The 22,281-nt window shown below is 42.7% G+C and overlaps 1 protein-coding gene across 27 annotated transcripts in view; it reads right to left on the bottom strand.

The window, feature by feature from the left end:
- Positions 1 to 6,711: 6,711 nt before the first annotated feature.
- The window catches only part of SOX6 (SRY-box transcription factor 6), a 693,774-nt gene continuing 678,204 nt past the window's right edge, over positions 6,712 to 22,281 (bottom strand). For all 27 annotated transcript variants that reach the window (XM_058688340.1, XM_058688339.1, XM_058688348.1 and 24 more), the window contains one exon: positions 6,712 to 13,515. In XM_058688340.1, the coding sequence (XP_058544323.1) occupies positions 13,212 to 13,515 (304 nt within the window). In that variant the 3' untranslated portion in view covers positions 6,712 to 13,211. The remainder of the gene's footprint in view (positions 13,516 to 22,281) is intronic.

Raw genomic sequence — 22,281 nt, forward strand, 5'->3', positions numbered from 1 at the left:
CTGAGACAGAGACAGAGCATGAACGGGGGAGGGTCAGAAGGAGGGAGACACAGAATCTGAAACAGGCTCCAGGCTCCCAGCTGTCAGCACAGAGCCCGATGCGGGGCGCAAACCCACGGACCGCGAGATCATGACCTGAGCCGAAGTCGGACACTCAACCGACTGAGCCACCCAGGAGCCCCTCAGTTTTAATAAATAAGTGCCCTTTTAAAGTGAGTTCCTTTTTTTAAAAAGTGTGCAATAGGGGCACCTAGGTGACTCAGTCGGTTAAGCGTCTGACTTCAGCTCAGGTCATGATCTCACGGTTTGTGGATTCAAGCCCCGCATCGGGCTCTGTGCTGACAGCTCAGAGCCTGGAGGCTGCTTTGGATTCTGTGTCTCCCTCTCTCCCTCTCTCTCTCTGCCCCTCCCCTGCTCGTGCTCTCTCTCTCTCTCTCTCTCACTTAAAAATAAATAAACATTAAAAAAATTTTCAGTGTGTAATAAATGCATCTAAATGATTTCATAAAGGTTTTTATTCAAATACAGAATAAATGGGTACTTTTTGCAATTAAATTTACTCTAATAGGGTTAGAATCAGGGCAGTATGTCACATCATGAATGAACAACTGGTTTGTCCATGAATCAGAATCCTGACTATTCTTCTGCATTCATTTTATAATTATTTGTTTTGTCCTAAATTTCCTACCTGCCCACGATGTTCATTAATAACATTACTGCTTCTTTCATTTCCAAAAATATGTCCAAATTCAACACTTTACAAATCCAGCCTCATTTATTCTTTTCATACAATAACACTTATGAAAATACTGAGTTTTTATTAAAATTAATGTGTAATAATACTTCAAAACAGAATTATTGATAATATTCAAATAAAAGAATGTACTAAATATTCTTGCTTATTTAGACCTAGTTTGAGTATATAATAATATCCATTAGCTGATTATTGTTAATCCAAAGTCCAAACTTAATAAATTGTTTTAAGGCTGACATTATTTTCCTCAATCTAACTTTCTGGGTTTGATTAAAAATGTAGGCCATACTTGAGACTATTAGAACATCAAAACTATTATTTCCTGAGCATGAAAAAAAACTAAATTATTCTCATATATACTTTATGGCTCCTAGTATTGATTACTGTCACTTAAAAACATCTTTTGTTGTATTCATGATAGTAGTGTAGACAAAATATCAATACAAATAGAAAGAATATTGCCAAAGAGGGAGTGATCAGTATTTTGCTGGTTAGTGACAACATTAGTTTCTTCGACAGGCTTCTCAAGAAATGAATATAAGTCAAATTCTATTGCAAATACTCTGAGTGACTTACTCTCTCACTTTCTATGTATGCATGTATGTATATCGATCAATCTATTTATCTATCCATATATATCTGTCTATAGACATATTTGCATATATAATGTATGTATATAGATAGGAATTTAACTGGTGTGAACACTTCCAGAAATAACTGGACTGCCCCTGAGAGGAAAAAAAGGAACTATTCCTCGGGATCTCGTAATGCTTGCTACTCACCATTTGTTCTAGGGTACCGTGGTGCATCAGTAAGCTTCCTGCCCACTGCTGGCCTCTCCAGGATCTCTGGACGATGGTAACCACATGCTGGTAATGGCAGGGATGGACCAAGATCTGGGGCTTCATCCTCTCCACTTAGGGCATCCAAATACATTTCATGCACTTATACCAAAACTACACCATGTGCAAGGCCCTATGAAGATGGAGTGGTGGCTGGAGGAGGGGCACAAGGGTCACAGATCAGCAGATCGTATTTTCCAAAAGTAGCTACTACAACATCTCCAGTCCCATACACTATTCAGAACCTCATTTATCACTCTCCCACCGAGAGGTAGAGTTAATTACCCCTCCCCTTGAATTGGGTGCGGCTTTGTGACACTGACAAAGCACAGTGGGAGTGACACTGTAGGACTTCTGGGACTGGCCATGAAAGAAGATTGTCTTGCTCCCGGGCTGCTCAGCCTCGACACCCAGCCACCATGTTGTAAGGCAGCCCAAGGCACAGGAAGAGGGCCCGTGTAGGTATTCTGGCCAGTCGCTTCAACCAGCAGCTGGCATTCAGTGCCAAGTGCGAGAGCAAAGGAGCCTCTGTTTACTCCAGCCTCAGCCTTGGAGTCTCCTAGATAAGGTCCCTGACAGTGTGGGATGGAGAAAGGCCTTCCTCTGTGCCCCATTCAAATCTGTGAGCTCACAGATTTTGTGAGGATAACAGATGGTTGTTTTGGGGGAAATTGTTACTAAGCCACCGTAACCAGAACAGAACTCACAATATAGTAGGGAGCCAGTTACAAACTCAATGATAAGGGTCAAACCTCAAAACGAACTTGATAGAGAGCTTGCCTCCTCCATGAGGGCAAGATCATGCCCCCAAAAGGGAAAGATTGGTTCTTAGGGGGTGATGAATCTTTTTTTTTTTTTTTTAATGAATAAAGCACAGATATCAATAGAGTACACAAGCAGATAGTATTTTGTGGTATTTACATTTCTTGAAGGGTGGGAGGCTGTGGAAGGGATGTCTAAAGAGGCCCCTTAAGTGGTGATAGTGGGAAGAAAAAACAGTTGAGAAACTAACCTAGAGGGAAAGAAAGATTCATTCTGGGCTGGAGAAATCTGAGAGGTGGAAGAATCCATTCTGACCAACTGGGAGACCCTGACCAAGCCACTTGACTTCTGTGTGTTTCCGTTTCTTTTCTATGAAATGGAGAAAAGAAGACCCAATATTCAGAGCTGTGGGTCAGGGCCAAATGGAATGCTGGTAGTATTTCTGCTCTTAGGATTTTGTCATGGTTGTCGAAGGAGACAGACTTTGAGTTGGACCTTAAAGGAAAGAAGGATACGGGGGGAAGGACAATTGAAACAGGGGCATGAACTGACCAAAAGCCCAAAGACGTGGGGAAACACATTGACAGTCTGATAAATGTAGAGATCTAGAAGCCATGGAGTTAGGAGAGCAGGCTTAAAAAAAATAGCCAGTGGCAGAGCCTGGAATACTTTGAACTCAAAGAGAAAGAATTCATTCTTTCATTTCTTCGTAAAGACACACATTTGTTAGGTACCTGCTATGTGCCAGGGCTGGCATGTGACACATGACAAATGCAATCGTATCGCGTCGGTGCAATTCTCACTTTCTGGGTATAAGGAGGTTTCCCACAGGGGGTGACATTCAGGCTGAGCTCTGACGTATGCAAGGTGATGGTGGCTGGAGAAGAGAGAGAGGAACCTCCAGGTACATGGAGACGATTCAGAGCGTGGCGTGAACAGGTGAATGTGCAATGTGCCCACGCTGGCAGTGTGATGGGCTGTGGACCGGCAAGGTGGATCGGGGCCAGCGTGCATGAGGAAAAGCCTGTAGGAGTGCACACAGTTTGGGCTTTGCCATGTGTGTTTTATGCCATGACTGACTCTGAGAGGAGGACCCCTCTGTGCGGCAGTGAAGACGGGCTAGGGTGGGAATGGAGGACGGGGTGGAAACTGGATAAACTATTAGAGCGGGTCACAGAGACAGAGCTCACAGTCTTAGTGACTGAGGAGAGATGGGGCAGGGTCAGTCTTGCCTGCCAGGGGGTGGGTTTATAAAGCCTAGCAAATGAATAATCCACATATGATTCTAGGATCTAATGCCAAGGTGACAGGTGGCTCAGACACCTTTCCTGATCACTCTCTTTACTGGGTATCTCCCTCTGTCTCTCCCACTCCCAGAATCCACACACTTAATTCCTTGCCGATCTTCTCAACAGCTACTTGGCAGTAGGTGGACAAAGGACAGAGGGGGCTGTGGTACAAGGGCTTAAGTGAGTTATCCTATTGGCCTGGGTCTTTCTTGGACCTCAGTCAGGGCCGGTCACCAAGGCTGAGCCACAGCAGGGAATTAGAGTGTTGGAAATATCAGAGGCCGCTGTCCCTCCGTATGCCCGAGTGTTCCCACGGTGATACAGCCTGTGACACCCGGCGGTACTCGCGGTCGAGATCCGGGGCCGCACCACTACAGGCAATCCCCACGGACTACTGGGAGCCGTGTGCAATACATCAGCCGTGTTTCGAATTAGAACGAGTGTGCGTTCTGGCACTGCCACTTAATCTCTGTGTGACACTGGGTCACATGAGGACAAAAACTCTTAACTCCTCCATCCCATGGCGCACTGTTGACTAAGAAGAGGTGGGTAATTGTTATCAGCGTGTTTTGCGTGCCAGACCCTGCTACTCAGGGGGGCCCACGTGGTGCTGTCCTGTGTCTCAGGTGATGCTGCTGCTGCTGATCTGTCGTCACATCTTGAGGACGCAAGACTCCAGAGCACTAGTAAGGGGAGGAGCCGTTTATTCCCTGGACCGTGGGTTTCTTCGGTCAAAGAGGGAGAGAATACTAAGGGAACACCTTGCACGGTCACTGCCTTGCTCTCCTCAGCAGGTAGAGCAGCTACGTCTCCCTCTCTTCCCACGATGAGGGCCCAGGGGCCAGGCATCCCAGTACCCCTGGAACCTGGGCAGAGTGGAGGGCATTCTTAGATCCCTCGATGTCAAAGGAAGAGTAGGGCAAACCGATAAAACTTCCTCTTTCTGGTCTGTCCTTCCGATACCCACAGGAAGGACACAGCAGTGGCTCTAGGCTTGGAAACTTGACCGTCCAATAGTGTGGGTCCTTCCCAAAGCATGGGGGCTCTTAATGCCTGACTGGGAAAACCCATCACGCTGACTGGCAATGGCTCCCACAAAATGATCAGAGATGTTTTAACTAAGATTTTCCTCCAGATAAAGAGACTAGTGCCAAGGTACTCCCACAGGCTCCCTCATCCCCACCATCTAAGGCCCTGATAATCACAGGCATCTAGACCACGCACGGAGGCCAGGTTGCCCCCATTCACACATTAATTCCACAAACAGCATTGAACACTTACTATACGCCAAGCACTGTGCTGGAAGCTGGGAGGGCCAAGGCACAGTCCTTGGTTTCAGGAGCCCGTCATCTAGCAGAAAAGATAGACACAGAAACAAATTGTTACAATGCAGGAAACTCGGTCCTAGAGGTCATTTCAGTGTGCCCTGGGAGCCCTGAGGGAGAGCCTGAAACTGGCAAACGAGGCAAGGCCTGATGAGGTGGTGGTATCTAGGGTGAGCTTTGAGAGACGAGTGGGAATTCCCCAAAGAGACAAGGGGACAGATGTATCCACGTGAAGGTAGAAGTGAGAGCCCCAGGGAGGAGGACAGGCTGAGGGGTGCGAGGGTAGGGGGAGAAGCTGCAGGCGTGTTGGGCAGAAAACAAGGCCAGCAGGTGTGCAGACGCAGGACCGTGTGGGGAGAAAGTTTGGATTTGGCCTGGTCAGCTCTGGAGAGCCGGGAGACTTTAAGAGAGGAGAAGAGAGGGGAGACGGAGCAGATCTGTGTTTTAGAAAGAAGACCCGAGGCAGTAGCAAGGGTGCCCTGGGAAGGAGAACACCTGGGGCCCCGGGTGCCAGCTGGGAGGAAGGTTGTGTGACCATTTGTGACCAGGAAGTTAGGCCTCAGGCAAGCCCCTCACTCTGCTCCGCCAGTGACACTGATGCCCCCCCCCCCCCCAGACATCCTCTGATCAACGGAGGTAGGCTTTCTCCATGCGCTCTGTGTGCAGGCCTGTTCATGCTATTTAATTCCCCCAGCCCTGAGAGGTAGGGATTTTCACCCCATTTTCCAGAGGAGAAAACTCTGGAGTCACTTGGGGAAGATCACACAGCAGGCAAGTGGCAGAGCCAGGTTGGTTTGACTCCACAGCATTGCCCTATGTTTACCAGGCCTTTGAAGGACCCACACCAGGAAGGAGGGCCATGGAAAGTTAAGCTTTCAGGCCTTCTAACAGCTGTACCAAACTTAGGATTTGATTGTGATAAAGAAAAGTTCCACAAATCCTTGTCATTTCTCCAACGACTCAGTTTTCATAGGAAATACCAAAAAAGAAGTTGCCGGCCACCCCCCACCCCCACCCCACCCTTTGTTTCTCTCTTCGGGTGTTGGTAACTAACCTCTGGCATCCACAGCACTGGTGGGGCTGGTTTGGCCAGTCTCCTTGCTGGGCTGGCTCCTTCAGCCCACTACCCCACCTCCATCCCTTAGACTCTTAGGAGCTGGTATCATTTGGAGCAGAGTTTCACGCCGGGTCCAGCTCCGGTCTGCACAAGAGGGTGGGAGCTCTCCTCCTCCGAGGCAGAAGCGACTGAGAAATAATCAGCCAACTGCTCCCAACCACCGTGGAGGCAAAGGTTCCAGAAGTGTGGCATTTTCCACTCTTGGCTGCTGGGCTTGTGGAGGCTGGTGTCAGATGAGAGGCTGGCCCTTGAGATTTGTTCATACCCCAGGATGCTGGGAGCTTCTATAAACTGTTTCACTGTCACGCAGAAGTCAGGCAAATAGGAAGTGACATTCTCTCTCATCTTCTCTTGACAAAAATCCACCCTGTTCCTACCGTCTCAATCCACAAGCATTTCCTGCTACAGCAGTGTATGCTCCACAGTGAAAAAAGCAGGCAAGTCTTTCCAGGCTCTCAGGGGTTTGGAGGCTTTCTGGGACCTACCTCCCAGCAGAGCAGAAGCAAGGGCAGGGAGAGGGAGAGCTCTGCAGGCTCCAGCAGCAGGTGGGGGCAAGCCTGGGGCTTACTGGGCTCCATGGCGGGAACACTTTGCAGGGCACAGACAAGGCCGTACACAGAGGTCATAAAACAAAATTTATCTTTAATTTGTAAGTGTCAACAGCAGTACAAAAGATGGAGTGATGACGACTAGATTAAGGGTAGAGAGGACAGTCTTGAGGTAAATGAGCATAAATAGGCAGGTTCTTATAGACACTCCCCTGAGGGGCCAGGGCCCCTTCATGGCATATACATTATCACCCAAAGATGGCATGTTTAACATATCAGGAAAGCACCTTGTGCAAAAAGAAAAAAAAAAAGTAGCTAAGGTGCCAACATACACCAGGATAGATAAAGACAGTGCGTCTTTCAATTTTGTCTTTTCCCTTAATTATGAGGCAGAGGAGGGGAAGACTTTGAAAAGTACCACTGAAAGATTATTCAATGTTGAGTTTTATCTCACGTCAATACTGCACAACGAAATCCAAGAAATGTGTGTATGCAACAAAGCTAAGAACAATGATTCATTCCTTTAAATTTGAAGATATTCTTTTTTCCCCCATTTCTTTAATCCTTAGCAAACTTTTTTTCCCATGATTAAGAGGAGAGTGTGAGAGAGATGTGATGGTAACCCTTAAGGTCATTTAAAAACTTTACACTGGACTGTACAAGATTTTTTTTTTGATAAATTATTTACATTTTCAGACTTTCAAACATATTCAAAGCAGCAATAGACACTAGTTTTTATGGTTTTTGTTTTTTTTGTTTTTCTAATTGCCCAAATAGTTACCAGCCATGGGCCAAGTAGGTACCTGCGTTATACATAGAATTTCTACAAAGAAAATCTGCAGTTAAATTTGCTCGAGGGTGTAGTGAATGCCCTTAGCATCGTTAAGGGCTACACCCGCAGTGTTGCACAGTACCTCAACAACAAGCCACAGTTGTCCCAACAGCCCTACACAAACTTTACACTTTGAAACAGCAGCCAGCATGTCAGTCCAGCATGTCAGTGAATTGTGCTGATTAAATTAACATAGAATACAATCTCACAATATACATCACAAACAAATTACAAGGTCGGGAAATAAAAGAGTTACAGTAAGATAAGTTATGTAGTAACAGCTTATAAGCTTGTCTAAGGTAATAAAAATTTTACATGGCAAATACAATAATGAATGAACATAAATGCTAAGCATTCTAATTTGCTACAAGCTGAAGAAGGGTACAATAAAGACTGCACTTTCCAAAAAAAAAAAAAAAAAAAAAAAGCAAAAACACGTATGACAAAGGAAGACGAACGGAGAATGCACATGAGCAGATCTGCAATGTGCAGCATACAAAACAGTTAAATATTTGCACATTCCCCATACTCCAAGAGCACCAGCACTGAGGCCTCACCTTATGCTTGTGGTTCTTCAGGAATAAGAAACTACTGAGCAAGATATGTCACTGAGTTACCGTCAAGCGTTCATATAGCCACGGACTCCAATCGGAAGAGTATCTGAACTCAGCATTACCTTTCTGTCCCCCACCCCCACCTCCTCCTCTAGCCCTGCCCCAAAGGTACCAGCATTCCCACTACTTGTTCGTGAGCTTTTGGAAAGCAATCTGTCCCCAGAAGGAAAGATGGGATGGGGATGAAAAGGAAATGTGCTTGCATATCGATATTTGCAATGATATTAGCAGAGGGTTACGCTCAACAGTATATGGCATCAGAAACAGAACGTAATCAGCAGGAGTAACAGATAGAAGTTGTTTATTAAGGAAGAAGACATGTCAGGGGGCAGATGGCTTAAGGAAATGATGCAGGTGTTTCTGTAAAGGGACAGATGAGGTCATACAATATTATTATACTTTGAGAAGTGAGCTTCAGTGCCAACTCAGTCCTTGGACAAACGTGTACAAAATCAGGCAAGGCTACAGCAACCATTTTTGTCATTTTTCTCATTAGAAAGGAAGACCCAGTAATAATTTCAATACATTCCTCTAGCTGCATTCGTTGTAGTCGTTGGCACTTGGAACAGGACTTCTCATATGGTTTAAAACTACTAAGTGACTCTTTCTCCTTTCCCTAATGAGTAGGTCGAGGTCAGCTCTTTGCAGAATGAGTAAATTGGGAGAAGCAGCCTCTGCCTGTGGTGTTCAAGTGACCAGGCTGCCTTCCTACTGGGGGTAGATGGGCTTCCTCGGAATAATCCCTGCTTTCAGCTAGTGCCTGGTGCTCCTGGCTTGGGAGGGTGTGCTCCGAAGAAGCAGTCCGGCTTCATAAGGAAAAGAAAGAAGCCTTTAATTTCAGCCCTAGAGTGATCACACCCTTTTCAAACACCCCAGGCTCCAGTGGGGCTAATGTAGGGGAGGCCAGAATTTGACAAGCTCAACAGCACTGTGAGCCCACACCTCAATTTAGAACTTGGCCTGGGAGACTGTGTCGGGACCCTGGCATAATGAATCGGGCCTGAGGACAAGGCTGGCGAGTCTCAAACACCAAATGAAGCAGACTGATGTGCTCCTGGAAGACTGAGCTGAATACACGTGAAAACGACATAACTTTCTTACCTTCCTGGAGAAGGTACTGTATCGCCTCTGCCAAGGAAATAGAGAAACCGCCTGCCTGGCTGCTCCTGTCCATGGATTGACCTTTTCTTTCTCTCTCCCTTCCTTTCTCTGCCTTCCTTCCTTCTTTTCTTCCTTCCTTCCTTCCTTCCTTCCTTCCTTCCTTCCTTCCTTCCTTTCCCTTCCTTCCTTCCTGTCCCATATGGTCCATTTTTTTTTAGGAGAGGATTGTGCGCCAGTGTCCCTATCCTAAGTGACAAGGAAAATCCTGATCCTGTAAGTTCTTTAACAACATGGAGATGGTTTTTCTTTGATGTGAAGATACTGTGAAATAGGAAGCACTGAAAACAGTTGATTAGCATTCTTTAATCTAATTGGCATGGTAGGACTTTTATTAATGGTCAATCTCGGAGGCATTCATGCTTCTTGCTAGTAAATGGTCGCAGAACTACCTTAGAAGATTTATGTGGATTTACAAAAGCAAATTGACTCTTCCCCAGCTGTACTGGAAATTTAGTATAATCAATTCATCGACTTTCTATGAGAAAAAAATAAGTAAAAGTCTGAGCCTGTGGACAGTGGGTTCTAAACTGCCTGGGAACCCGAGTGAAGGGTTTTGCTTCCCCAGCTGCGGGTGGAACACTGCTCTCTCACTGCGGCTGCTAGTTCACTATCCCCATGAGGTACACTGACTCGTCAACTTCTAGTCTGGACCAAGGTATACGGAGAGAGAACAAAAAGGAAATACGTAACTTATATTTCACTACGTATTCATGAACCAAAAATAAATTCTATTTCTATGTTATATTTACACAATTAGAAAAATCTAAAATGAGATGGTAAATAAAAACTTTGTTTAAGCCCCACTGAAAATAAAACGAAGTGATCCCTATGATTGTCATTCTTAATTTCCATGGATATTTAGAGCCAAACTTGGCTAATAAATAGAGTAAACTGCTTATGCACAGAATTTAGATTCAAATACAGCATCGCCGTTTGACCCAATGAAAGAGACGTTTACAATCAGATCATTCCTGAATAGCCTTTCACTTTTAAGAACATGGCCAGAAGTGACTGCACCCCAGTACTGAGGCAGAGCTGGAGCTAAAACAAAGTGTTCATACACACATGTATTTTGCATAAATAAATGAAATAACAAGACATAAAAATGACTCAAATCCGGCAACTGTGAGGCAAGCCCACACGAGTCGAAACAGATGACTTTTGTTCGTGTAGTTTTCATACAAGTTTCACATTAGTCAGAAGTGATAAAAAATACCATTTATATCCAGTGCTTATAACACTTACGAAACAACATCTGTGAGTGTGTGTGTTTTTTGTTGTTTTTTTTTCTTTTTCTTTTTCTTTTTTTTTAACTACAAGCAAAATCAAGTTTCAGTCCTAAAGAACAGTCCTTTGTTCTCCACCAGCCCAGAATATTATTTTGGCATGGTCATAAAAAACAAACAAAATTAACCTACTATTCTAAATGTTTGCCTTTGTGCAAAATTAATTACATACAATACAATGCTAGCCATACAGCACTCTACCTATGCGACAAAATAAAAAAGGAAGAGAGAGGAGGAGACAGCAAACGCAAGAGTCCAAGAGAAAGGAAAAAACGTTGAGAATGAAGCGAGGAGGAGAGGTATATATAATCAACAGAAATCAGTAAAACAATAATAAATATTCATTTCTTTTGAGAAAAAAATGACCTCCTCCTCATTTGAAATAAATGTACAAAAACAAAGTTCCAATCCCCAACCAATACTAAGAACAAAACATTCCTATCAGTACCTTAATCAGCTTATGGAGAGCACTCCCAGCTAATGACATAGCCAGTAACATCTTGGCTAGACCTATTTATTGCTATTAGGTATGGCCTTGAGCACTCTTTAAATAAATATGAAGGTACACTATTTTCTTCCAAGTGACAAAATGGCTCAAGAAATCTGATGGGGCCGTTCCTATGTCCTGGTGGTGAGATTCTGGGTTGTCCCATGAAGTGAACTGTCCCATTAACTGACATTTTCCCATTGAACCACTCCGGGTGAGGCCCTCCCCCACCCCACAGTCAGTCCTGGTTTCAGGAAGGTCAAAATGGCATGGCCGAGCTCCCTGGAGTTAGGAGATGGGGAATGAAACCTCACTGCCTCCCAGCCCATCAGCACATCTGCAGGGAAATCCTTGTGTGACCAGTGCAGTTACTCTGGTTCACAGGGAGGCATGCCCCCCATGTGGCCATGGATGGAGGGAGGGAGTGAGCCAGAGGAGCTCAGCTGCTGCCCCAGAAGTCGTCCATTCCCCAGAGTTAACAGTAGGAACATCCCATATAGGGAATGTATTTCCCCTCCTTCTCCTTCCCTATGGTTTTCTTTCATTCTCTGGATGTATCATGACTATTTGCCTCTATCTTTGCCTGGAGGCTGTCATGTGGCTTCTTGCATCCTGGGGATTTTGCAAAAAAAAAAAACCCAAAAAACAAAACAACAACAACAACAAAAAACTCCCTAGATGCACCAGATGTGACAAGGCAACTCTGTGCGAAGATGCCAGCCCGTGACAGCATCACTGTAGCCTCCTCCATGGTCCACAACCTTGGGTTTTGGGTTTGGCTGCAGGACTCTCCTGCCTGGCGGTCACCACTGCTGACCCTTGCTGCTGAATGGCATTTGGGGGAAACACCGCTGACGCAGATCCTATCACTGCTGCTCAACTGAATTAGAGGGGATTCTGGCAAAGCTTCTGAGGTCACAGAGAACCTCGGGGGCATATCTGTTGAAGTGTAAGACCTTACACCTGTATCCAAACACACAGCCCTGCAGCCAGATACACGTTTACATTGAAAACCAGTAGAAGTATTGAATAGTATCTTGTTTCAGAAATGCGTCCAGATGCACTGGGGACATAAAATCACTGTGTGCATCTTTTGTGTCTAGCAGGAGAAGGAGGTGAAAGGGGCTAAAAAGGTCTTCAGGAAAGGAGGGTGAAAAACAAGAATTATTAAATTAATGCCACAAACATTTTTTTTTTTTTCAAATAAATAGTAAGTGGACCCTTGACATTCTGGAATGAATAATTTAAGAGAAAACGTGTTAAGACTGAATGTCAGGGTTAAAAGGCAAAGGGATAATGGATGTAGTGAGAGGTGGTCTCAGGCAGAGAAGACCACCAGGTTGGTATCTGGTGTGGTGATCGCTCTGGTGCGCGCGCGGTATAACGCGTCACACGTGGATGGCACGTCAAGAGGCAAACACAATTGGGTACCTGCACTGTGGCAACCTTGTTCATTCCTTACAATATCTTGTCTCCAGATTCCTGAGTACTTTACCATTTTCTGGAAAAGAAAAATGTGTGGTTTGTTGTGTTATCTTAAGATGCCAAAGATTGTCTAAGACTTTGCAGTGTCTCCTTTAAGACTTTCAAAATATTAAGATTCAAAAGTTATGAAAAAGTTTGGCACATTCAGAGTTGAACTCTACACGTGGAAACAATGGAATTCTGAGGCCTTTTGAATATGCTCTGCACGCAGCTGCGCACGCTGTGGACTGGTTCTGTTTCACGATAGGAAATCCTTAGTTGTTCTCTAAAAGAATTCAGAATAAAAACACATTCACAACCTGTAGGCCGGCACAGCATACCTGAGTGAGAATGTTTAACCCCATCTAAAACAGTAACTTAAACCTTTATCAACATCCAAAAGAAAAAAAAAAAAAAAAGTAAGACAAAAATATAAGACTTGTAAGACAGCTATGGGTTGAGATAAGTTTTCAAGTCCTGGTGTCTCATATTTAATATGTCTTCACCTAAATTAAAAAAACAACAACAACAACAATAACAATAACGACAAAAACTCAAGTTCATGAAAAATCAGGAAAAACTTAATCTGTCTCACACTTTACGAAACAATTAAGACCATTCTGCTGATGTAATTGTGGAGCCACAAATGCATGCGGGCTCTTTAAGAACTTTTTGTTGGGGGAGGGGAGGTGAAATGTCAAAGTATTTTAATTCAGCAAACAAACACTCCTCAGTTGGCACTGACAGCTTCCGGGGCTTCATTTTCACTGCTATAGTCTGATTTGGGGTCATCTTCATAGTCGTCATACATTTCCATTTCATCCTCTCCATTAATCATTTCGTTTCCAGCTAGGCTTCCTCCGTCTGTCTTCATACCATAAGTGCTCTGGATGACTGGGAGGCTGGGCTCTGGGCTGGCCGAGGTGCTAGAGCAGTCAGATGTCATCTGAGGTGACGGTGTGGTAGTTGCCATAGTAATAGCACCAGGATACACAACACCTGTTCCTGTGGTGATTGGAATCTGAGGCTGTTGCCTGTATAGATTCAAAAAATAAAATGAAACAGGGGGAAATATCTGTATACATGTTCTTCCGTGTGGCATTGGAATTCATCTCCCACACATTCCAAAAGGGGGCTCTGTTGACATTCTAAGCAAATGACAAAACGTGACAAAGGTGCTCCCTGGAGGAGTCCTGCAAATCGCCCAGATGCTATGGTTGGGCAGTAAGCAATACAATGGAGCAACTTATTGATGGTCTCGAAAACTAAAAGCAGGGTTCTTACAGCATTACAAATATGGCAAAGCTCGACTAACACTTGGCATTTGAAGTGCATTTGAAACAAATGCTGTAGTCAATTCCACAAAGTTACATGTGAGATCATTTCTTAAGATCCGCAGCATTAGACATATTTTAATGACACCGGTAAGCAGGCTTGTGTCTCCACCTTGGCTTGAGAACTGTACAAAGGGAAGATCAAGACGAGAAAGGATCAAGTATGTCCCAGGGAGTCAGATTTAGCAAAGCATAGATTTGGTATCCATGCAAATATCTACCTATTTCTGTGGCTGAACTTGTAAGGATGCTCCTTTAAGGAGCTTCTATTTTCATTATCATGGAAGGATCATGTTGGATGTCTGGGCTGGAGCTGGGTTGGAGGAGTCAGGAGTGAAGTGCAGGGAGCCTATCAGAATAACACCCATTGCCTCATCCTGGATGCCAGCAGGTGCCAAGGCCGGGTCCCAATGGTACTCTAGTTCAAATACACTTACCAAACCCTTTATGAAGGTCAGTTTCTCCCTCTACAGGGACACATGGCTATCTGCCTCTCAATCTCCCTTGAGACGTTGTAATGGGTTGAAAGAATTGAAGACCTACTACGTAGCTCAGAGACTATGACTGAAACAATATTCTCACGGGTGAAATGCTTACCAAGTGTTCCTCGGCCTTAATGGACAGTAATTACAATTTAAACTCATTTCATAGAATTTGAGTCTATGAGAGTGAAACCAGTATTTTCTGAGGTGTCTCTATGCATGGATATATATTCCTCTATCTTCTTCAGGCAATCAAAAAATCACCATAAGCGTCATAAAAAAATGGATCAATATCAGGTGCTTAGTATCAACTGGGTACTGGCAGGCTCCTTTCTGATGACTATCCTTTCTGAGCTTCAGTTTCCAGATATTTATGAGAGCTGGGGTCAGGGAAGTCTTGGAAGGTCCTCTCACCTTTTAACACTCAAGACACTTCAGGCCAGTCCTTCACTTGAATGGTTCTTACGGACCCTCTAAAATATCATTGAAACTCTCTAACCACCTCAGTCTGACGGAAAAATACCCTCAACCCATGAAGAAGTGGCTCAGTTACCAGCGATTCTTTGACATGTCCAGAGTAATTTTGTCAAAGAGCCCTGCATGTCTTCCAGCCTGGTCGAAGGAAAATTGATGGAAATGACCTAGAATCACTCGGAGATACCTGATAATGCTATCTTTGACAACCTCTTCCTATCCCCAGAAGGCATAATCTGGATTCCTTAACCTCTGACCAACATAACATAGCAGACACTTTCATAGCAAATATTACCTTATTCAACTAACATGACGACCCCATGAGGTACTGTCATGCCCACTTTACAGAGGAAGAAAATAAGGCCTTGCTTAAAAGCAAGCAATAACCAGCAGCGGCAGCCTTTGAATCTAGGTCACCTGACTTGAATTCTATCACTCTTTCCTTTATAGATATTCAATACACAAACACACTATGCTCAGTATGTCTCATAAAAATTCCCGATTTCTATAGAGCCTGCCTGTACCCAGTTGATACTAAGCACCTGATGTTGATCCATTTTTATGAGGCTCATGGTGATTCTTTGATCGCCTGAAGGAGATGATAGAGGAATACATATCTATGCATAGAGACACCTCAGAAAATATTGGTTTCACTCTCATAGGATCAAATTCTAAAAACAGAATACGTCTGCTTCCTAACTTTCGGGCAAATTAGCACAAATTAAATTTCATGCTAGCCTGCCCAAGGCAGGGAATGCCTTATAAAATTTTTTACTGAGCTTGGATAATTGCAATGAAAATATTTTTGCCTTAATCACCTAATGAGTGTAGAGTAAAAACTTTTATTGCAATATTAACCCATTTTACAGATTTCCCGATTTGGTGAGCTAATCTATAACATAAACTCTACATACCATGCACCAACTACCAAGTGGTAGTTTCTTTTCATAAAGGACATTTTCTTTTCGGAAAGAATAGATGGCCGGTTTTGCAGTATTTTATAATCAAAATATCTAGATGTAGTTATTTACTGAATACATTTGAACTGAGCTCCTATTAAGTGCTAGGGACAATGACTAGATATTTTCACATTATCTTCGACCTTCACAATAAGCCTAAGAGGCAAATATTACTTCTCCTCTTTTATTGATGAAGTAACCAACCAAGTTGGTTGGTTTAAACGGTTGGAAAAGTTGGAGAGTTTCAACGGTTTGTCCAAGGCCATATACATACCACAGCCAGGAGCTGAACCCTTTCTTCATGTTGCAAATTCTCCACTGGATATCGAGACAAGGGTGAGAATGGCAAGCTCACACACGATCAGAAAACTATTTAGCAATATGAATCAGAATCAAACTCTTCTAAACTAGGCTCCACATATTTAACAGTACAGTATTTGGACATTAAGTCGGTAATGGAACATTAAAAACAGACAAAGAGACAAACAAAACATCCATATAACTTATTTTCTGTGGTGAGGCACATGATATTCAAAAGCCTACTACCGGTGGTAGAGAGATACCAGACTAAGTCACCCACTGACCCCCTATGTACTTACTTCTTGCCTGGTCAGCCCCCCTCATTCCTTAACGATGTTAGCTCCTGGCTTACTGCCACTGGCTCTCCAACATCACTCCTGCCGTAATTCTTGATGTCTCACTATCTACAAAGGTGGTAATTTCAACACCCTGCTCTCTCAATTTTGTGACCTCCTCTCTGCTGTGATGATCTGGCCTCCTCCCTATATCAGCAGACCTTGTCATTTCCAGCTGTAACCCCACCCGAATTTCTATTTAAAAATTTTTAATGTTTATCTATTATTGAGAGACAGAAAAAGAAAGAGCCCAAGCATGGGAGGGGCAGAGAGAGGAGGAGACACAGAATCCAAAGCAGACTCCAGGCTCTGAGCTGTCAGCACAGAGCCTGACGCGGGGCTCGAACTCACAAACCGTGATTTCATGACCTGAGCCGAAGTCAGACGCTAAACCGACTGAGTCACCCAGGCGCCCCCCTAATTTCTATTTTAAACATCCCACTGTCTGACCACCACATCTTCTCTTTCTAGTTTTCTTTCTCTAGAAGAACAATTCAACAATCCTCCCACCTTATGAGCATCTACAATTCCTTGATCTCTTCCACCAATTTTCACTGCCCTTCTCTCTCCCTCTTGTGCCTTGACTTTATCTCTTTACCCAATATCAATTCTGTGGTTAGTCACTATCTTGTACATACTCTCTCCTCTTGCATGGCAAATCTTGAACTCCCTGCCTCCTTGTGACCACTCCCACACAGCTGAACTTGGCTGCAGAAAGCACATTTCCATGATTACTAGTCTGAATTTTTGAGCATGAATTTTAAATTGGTCTCTGGTGCTGTTCAGCCATCATGTTGTACTATTTCCTAAGCCACTCCTTCTTCTACTCTCCTAGATAATTAGTTCATACCTTCTCAACTCTCCTCAAATGTCCAACTTCTCCCACATTCTCACTCTCAGTTGATGACCTGACTTTCCATTTCATGGAGACATTAGAAGTAATCAGAAGAAGTTTTTCAAAAGCTCCCATCATCACATGTACCCATCTACCTCTGTTTTCCTAACTCTCTGCCTGCCTTTCTGTATTTTGAATGAACTCATAATCCAATGGGAGGCCAACCCTTTCGTGTGTGCACTGAATCTCTGTTCTCACTAAGGATCTCTCTCCAGTAATTGTCTCTCCCATCTGCATGATCAATTTTCCCTCTTTCCTGGATCATTTCCCTTGGCACATAAACATGCCATAATCTCTCCCACTTTGAAAACAGAAAACAACAAAAACTCTCTCTTGACTCACCCGAATCCCCCTCCAGCTACCACTCTATTTCTCTGATCTCCTTTAAAGCAAAACTTTTTTGAAAAATTGTGTATATTCACTCTCTCCATTTCTTCTACTGAATTCTTAAGTCTACTTCAATCACTCCCCAACACGTCAATGAAACACAGCTTGTAAAGGTCACGCTACCAATGATCTTGTGTTGTTAAATTCAGAAGTCAGTTCTTGGTCCTCATCTTACTTGACCTATGCCATGAGCAGCATTTGACCACTTTTCCCCTTGTGGGAACCGCTTTCTTCCCTTGTCTTCTGGTCTTCTTCCTATCTCATTAGCTGCTCCTTCTAGGTCCCTGGATGCACCCTCCTCATCCTCATCAACCTGACATTTAAGCTCTGAAGTACCCCAGGATCAGTCCTTGCACCTTTCTCTATCTAAATTCATTCCTTTGGTGATCTCGTCCATTTTCCACAGCTTCTAATATTATCTAGGTGCTGATGACTCTCAAATTTGGATGCCCGGTAGGCACTACATTCCTAAATTCCAGAGTCATGTATATATATAACTTCTTATTCAATGTGGATGTCAAACTACCATCTCAACCTTACAGATGTGAAACTGAACTCCTGATCATTCTCCATAGATCTGCTCCTCTCGTGGCCTTTCTGATCTTAGTTAATGATTGCTTCATCCTTGGCTGTTTGAGCCAATCCCTGGCAACCACGTGTCTCTCAAATGCTATATCCAATCCATCAGCAAATCCTATTAGTCTGCTATCAGGAATATATCCAGAATCCCTCCACTTCTTGTTCCCTCCACCTTTACAGATCTGGTCCAGGCCACCGTCAACTCTAATCTGGTTTATTGTAAAAGCCTGCCTCCTTATTCCAGCCATGCCTCCTTTAGACAATACTCAAGATGGCAGAAAGAATGATGTTTTTAAAACCCAAGTCAGATCAGAATACTCTTTTGCCTATGACCCTTCAATGCCTTTCCACCTCACTCAGGGTCAGATTCAAAGTCTTCACAATGGCTGAAAGTCCTTTCACAGTTTGACTCCCTACTACCTCTCTGACATCTGTTACTTTTCCTTCCTACCCATGCTGCTCTTACCACTCTGACATCATTAATTCTTGAAAAAGCCAATCACAACCTTCCCTCCAGACCTCTGCAGTTGCTGCCTTGTTTTTCTCCCAGAGACCCATGCAGCTTGCTACCTCACTCTGCAGGCCTTTGGTTCCAGTATGAGATTGTCAGTGAGGCTTTCGTAGCCACTTTGTTTAAAATTATACTCCATCCCCTGAAATTCCCTACCTTTTCTCTACTTTGCTTTGTTCTAAGGTACTTACTACTATTTGATATTTATTTATTGATTGATTGGTTGGCTGTCTGATTCCTCCCACCAGAACGTAAGCTTCATGAGGACAGGAATTTTCACTGATACAGCACTAAAATTTCGGCAATGCCTGGACCACAGGAGGCACATTCCATAATGTATACATGCAATGAATGAATGAATGAATGAATGAGTGAGAGAACTAGTGAATGAGGGGGAAAACAAATGACAAAGTTGGGTAACCTACTTAAGAGAAGAAAAAAAATATAATGAGACTAGATATATGAGAGGGAAGATAGTGGACAAGGAATGTGAATATAACCATCTTTAAAGGCTTGAATGGCTGTCTTTATAAATAAGGAAGAGACTTACTCTAGAAAAGGGACCAAAGAAGAGGATTAGAACTGATCTACAAAGTAGCAGAAAGGTAGACCACGGCTCAGTTAAGAGAAAAGAACTTGCTAGCATTAGGACATGTTCCACAAAGAAACCAGCTTCCTTGGGAAGTGGTGAGCTCTCTAGCCCTATAACAGTTCAAGCAGAACTTAGGGAGGACTCCTACAATGGTTGGCTACTTGAAGTACATGACTTCTGAGGCCCCTTTTAAGTTACCACTGATTCTATGGATGCAAAATCATAAGCTAACTGTCATGCTGGTCTTGCTTTCTCATTGTTGTTACCAGCATAATAAAAGACTACAAAATCAAGTGAGCATGGCTAATTATAGTTGCAGTATCCTGGCTTTCAAGAGTTTCCAAAATATTGCCCCACCCTACCTCTCTTACTTTTCTTTACTGCCAGGAATAATTATTCCTAGGCTAGCTTCATTTTTTTACATGTTTAACATTTCTGCATTTCCCTCCATGTGTTCATGCTAATCTTTATGCTAAGACAGGAATCTTTACCTCTACTTTCCACCAGCCTGACCCTACCCAAACATCAGGTCCCCTTCCTCAAAAATGACCTATGGCTGGCCCTAAGGAATAGTAATCTCTTCTCTTCTGACCTTTACTTGCTCTGCTCCATAAAGTCAAAATTAGTACTTCACTATACATTGTGTGCAGCACTATGCAATGCATTCCCTCTGTGTGTGTGTGTGTGTGTGTGTGTGTGTGTGTGTATATACACATATATATATATGTGTGTGTGTGTGTGTGTGTGTGTAACAAACTCTTATTTGCTAATATGTTTGTGTATGTGTCTGGTTTCTCTAACCACAGCACTCTCTGAAAGCTCACTGTGTACAGAATTAATGCCTCATGTACTGTATTAATTTAGTACAGTGCTGGGCACATCACTGGTTTCAAATAAGCCCTCACCAATTGACGGACCAATCAATTACAAAATGGAAAATCCAGCCAGCGGGCTCAAGCTTTGTCTATCGGAAATTACTTTCCTAAAAAGCATTTTTCCTTCCTTTACAGATCAATTGCAAAGTCAAAATTCAAACACTGCAGATTTCACAAACAGGAATAGCTGGCAAGTATTGGGCTTTACAAATAATGAATGTGCACATCAAAACAAAAGTTGTAGATGTTTGTAAAAGTGTATACATGCAGCTGATATGAGCAGAGATAAGCTAAGAACCCCTCTTCCCAGCCCAAGTAAAGAATAAAGCCGACCCTGGTAGAGTTCAGCATTATTACATGGCTTCCAACTCACAAGAATATTTGTGGAGTACAGTTTAGCTTCACCAATCGCAAAAGCCAAAACCAAAACAAAACCCCACAAAAACCTACATATTAATTTGGCAAATCCCCCTTGTTTGCTGATCTTTCAGACTTTTACAGCATCTACAAATGAAGACAATGAGGTCCGTTTCATGAAGAGATAAGTCTACATGTTCTACATCTCTGTAGTTGATACTAGAGTAAGAAATGGAAATGATAGCAATCTTTTTATGCTGCCTATCAGAGATCCTAATCCAGCTTTCTCTACAGAGTTCCATACTGAAAAGAGTATGGCTAGCCTATGCTAATCAATTATGTTTATAAGTATCGTACAGGTTTGATTCAACCTCTTAAGGATTAAGATCAAAATGGCAAATGTTCAAATCACTTACAGCATAAGGCACTAGAATATAATTCTTTATAATATGAAATATATACTTGGCACGTAGCATTACTTTTCTAGAATAATAATAATAATAATAATATTTATCCTAAGTCAGGGCTTCCTATGTGCCAGACATTGTTTTAAGCAAACACTTTAGATATATTAAGCTATTCAATCTTCAGAAAGGCCCAGTATTATAGGTATTATTGTCATCTCCACTCTATTTATGAGGGAATCGAGGTACAGAGAGTTTACATAAGCTTCCCAAGGGCAAGTGGAGACTTCAGAGGAATAAAGATTGCTATGTAGAAGTCCCTAGAGCCAGGAATAGCAGATCTAGTATTTGAACCAGAACAGTCTGGTTCCAGAATTGACGTTCTTAACCACTATACTACACAGCCTCTGAACAATTTGTAGGCTCCAATTGAGAGGTATGTGTAATGGTGAAAAGGACATATGTTTCACATTCGCACTCACATAAGCCTGGTTTACATCTCAGCTGTGCAATTTACTTGGCTGTGTGGCCTTGGACAAATTATTTAACATCTCTGAACATTGTTGTTTTTCAACCACACAGAGAGGATGATACTGCTTGTCTTGTAATTATTTGTTGTATTCGCAATAATCTTTATGAATCACTCATCACGGTATACAGTATATGGTAAGTATTGGAAAAGTTATCATTATTACTCAAAAAGTAGCCCCAAATTTGATATTTTATAGTATCTGCATAATTCTCTATTAGTTCACAGGTAAATTATTGAATAAACCTCAAATAAATGGAAATGCATCTGGCCATAATTCTTTGGGAAAAGACAATGTTGTAGCTACATGTACCCTAATTAATATCATTTCAACATTAATAGTGCTCATCAAAATGATTAAAAGTTCTAATACTTAACCTGTCAATCGAAGGGGTTAAATCTAAGGCAAGAGCTAACCTTACTCCACTTCATATTATTGATAAATTTATTTCATAATAGCTGAGTAAAAAAAAAATCTACCTCACTGAATTTTTAGTTGTATTGTCAATAAAATGCATGACAATGTTGAGCAATATACGTAATTTTGTTGGCTCAAAAGTTATGCATGTCTTTTCAAAATCAGCTATAAAAATTGATCTTACCCCCATTCTCTCAAGAAGTCAATAGCAATCTTTGAATTTCTTGTTTCTTTTCCCTCTTGTAATAACCTCACATCTAATGAAGACGAATTTCCAAAGATGAACCCCAGGGAGTTAATAATCTATAGATTAGAGTAGAATCTATAATTCTACTTAAAAGAGAATATGAATCCTTAAGTAGAAATAAT

This window comes from Neofelis nebulosa, chromosome 10 (genome assembly GCF_028018385.1).
Source record: "Neofelis nebulosa isolate mNeoNeb1 chromosome 10, mNeoNeb1.pri, whole genome shotgun sequence".
Lineage (NCBI taxonomy): Eukaryota > Metazoa > Chordata > Mammalia > Carnivora > Felidae > Neofelis > Neofelis nebulosa.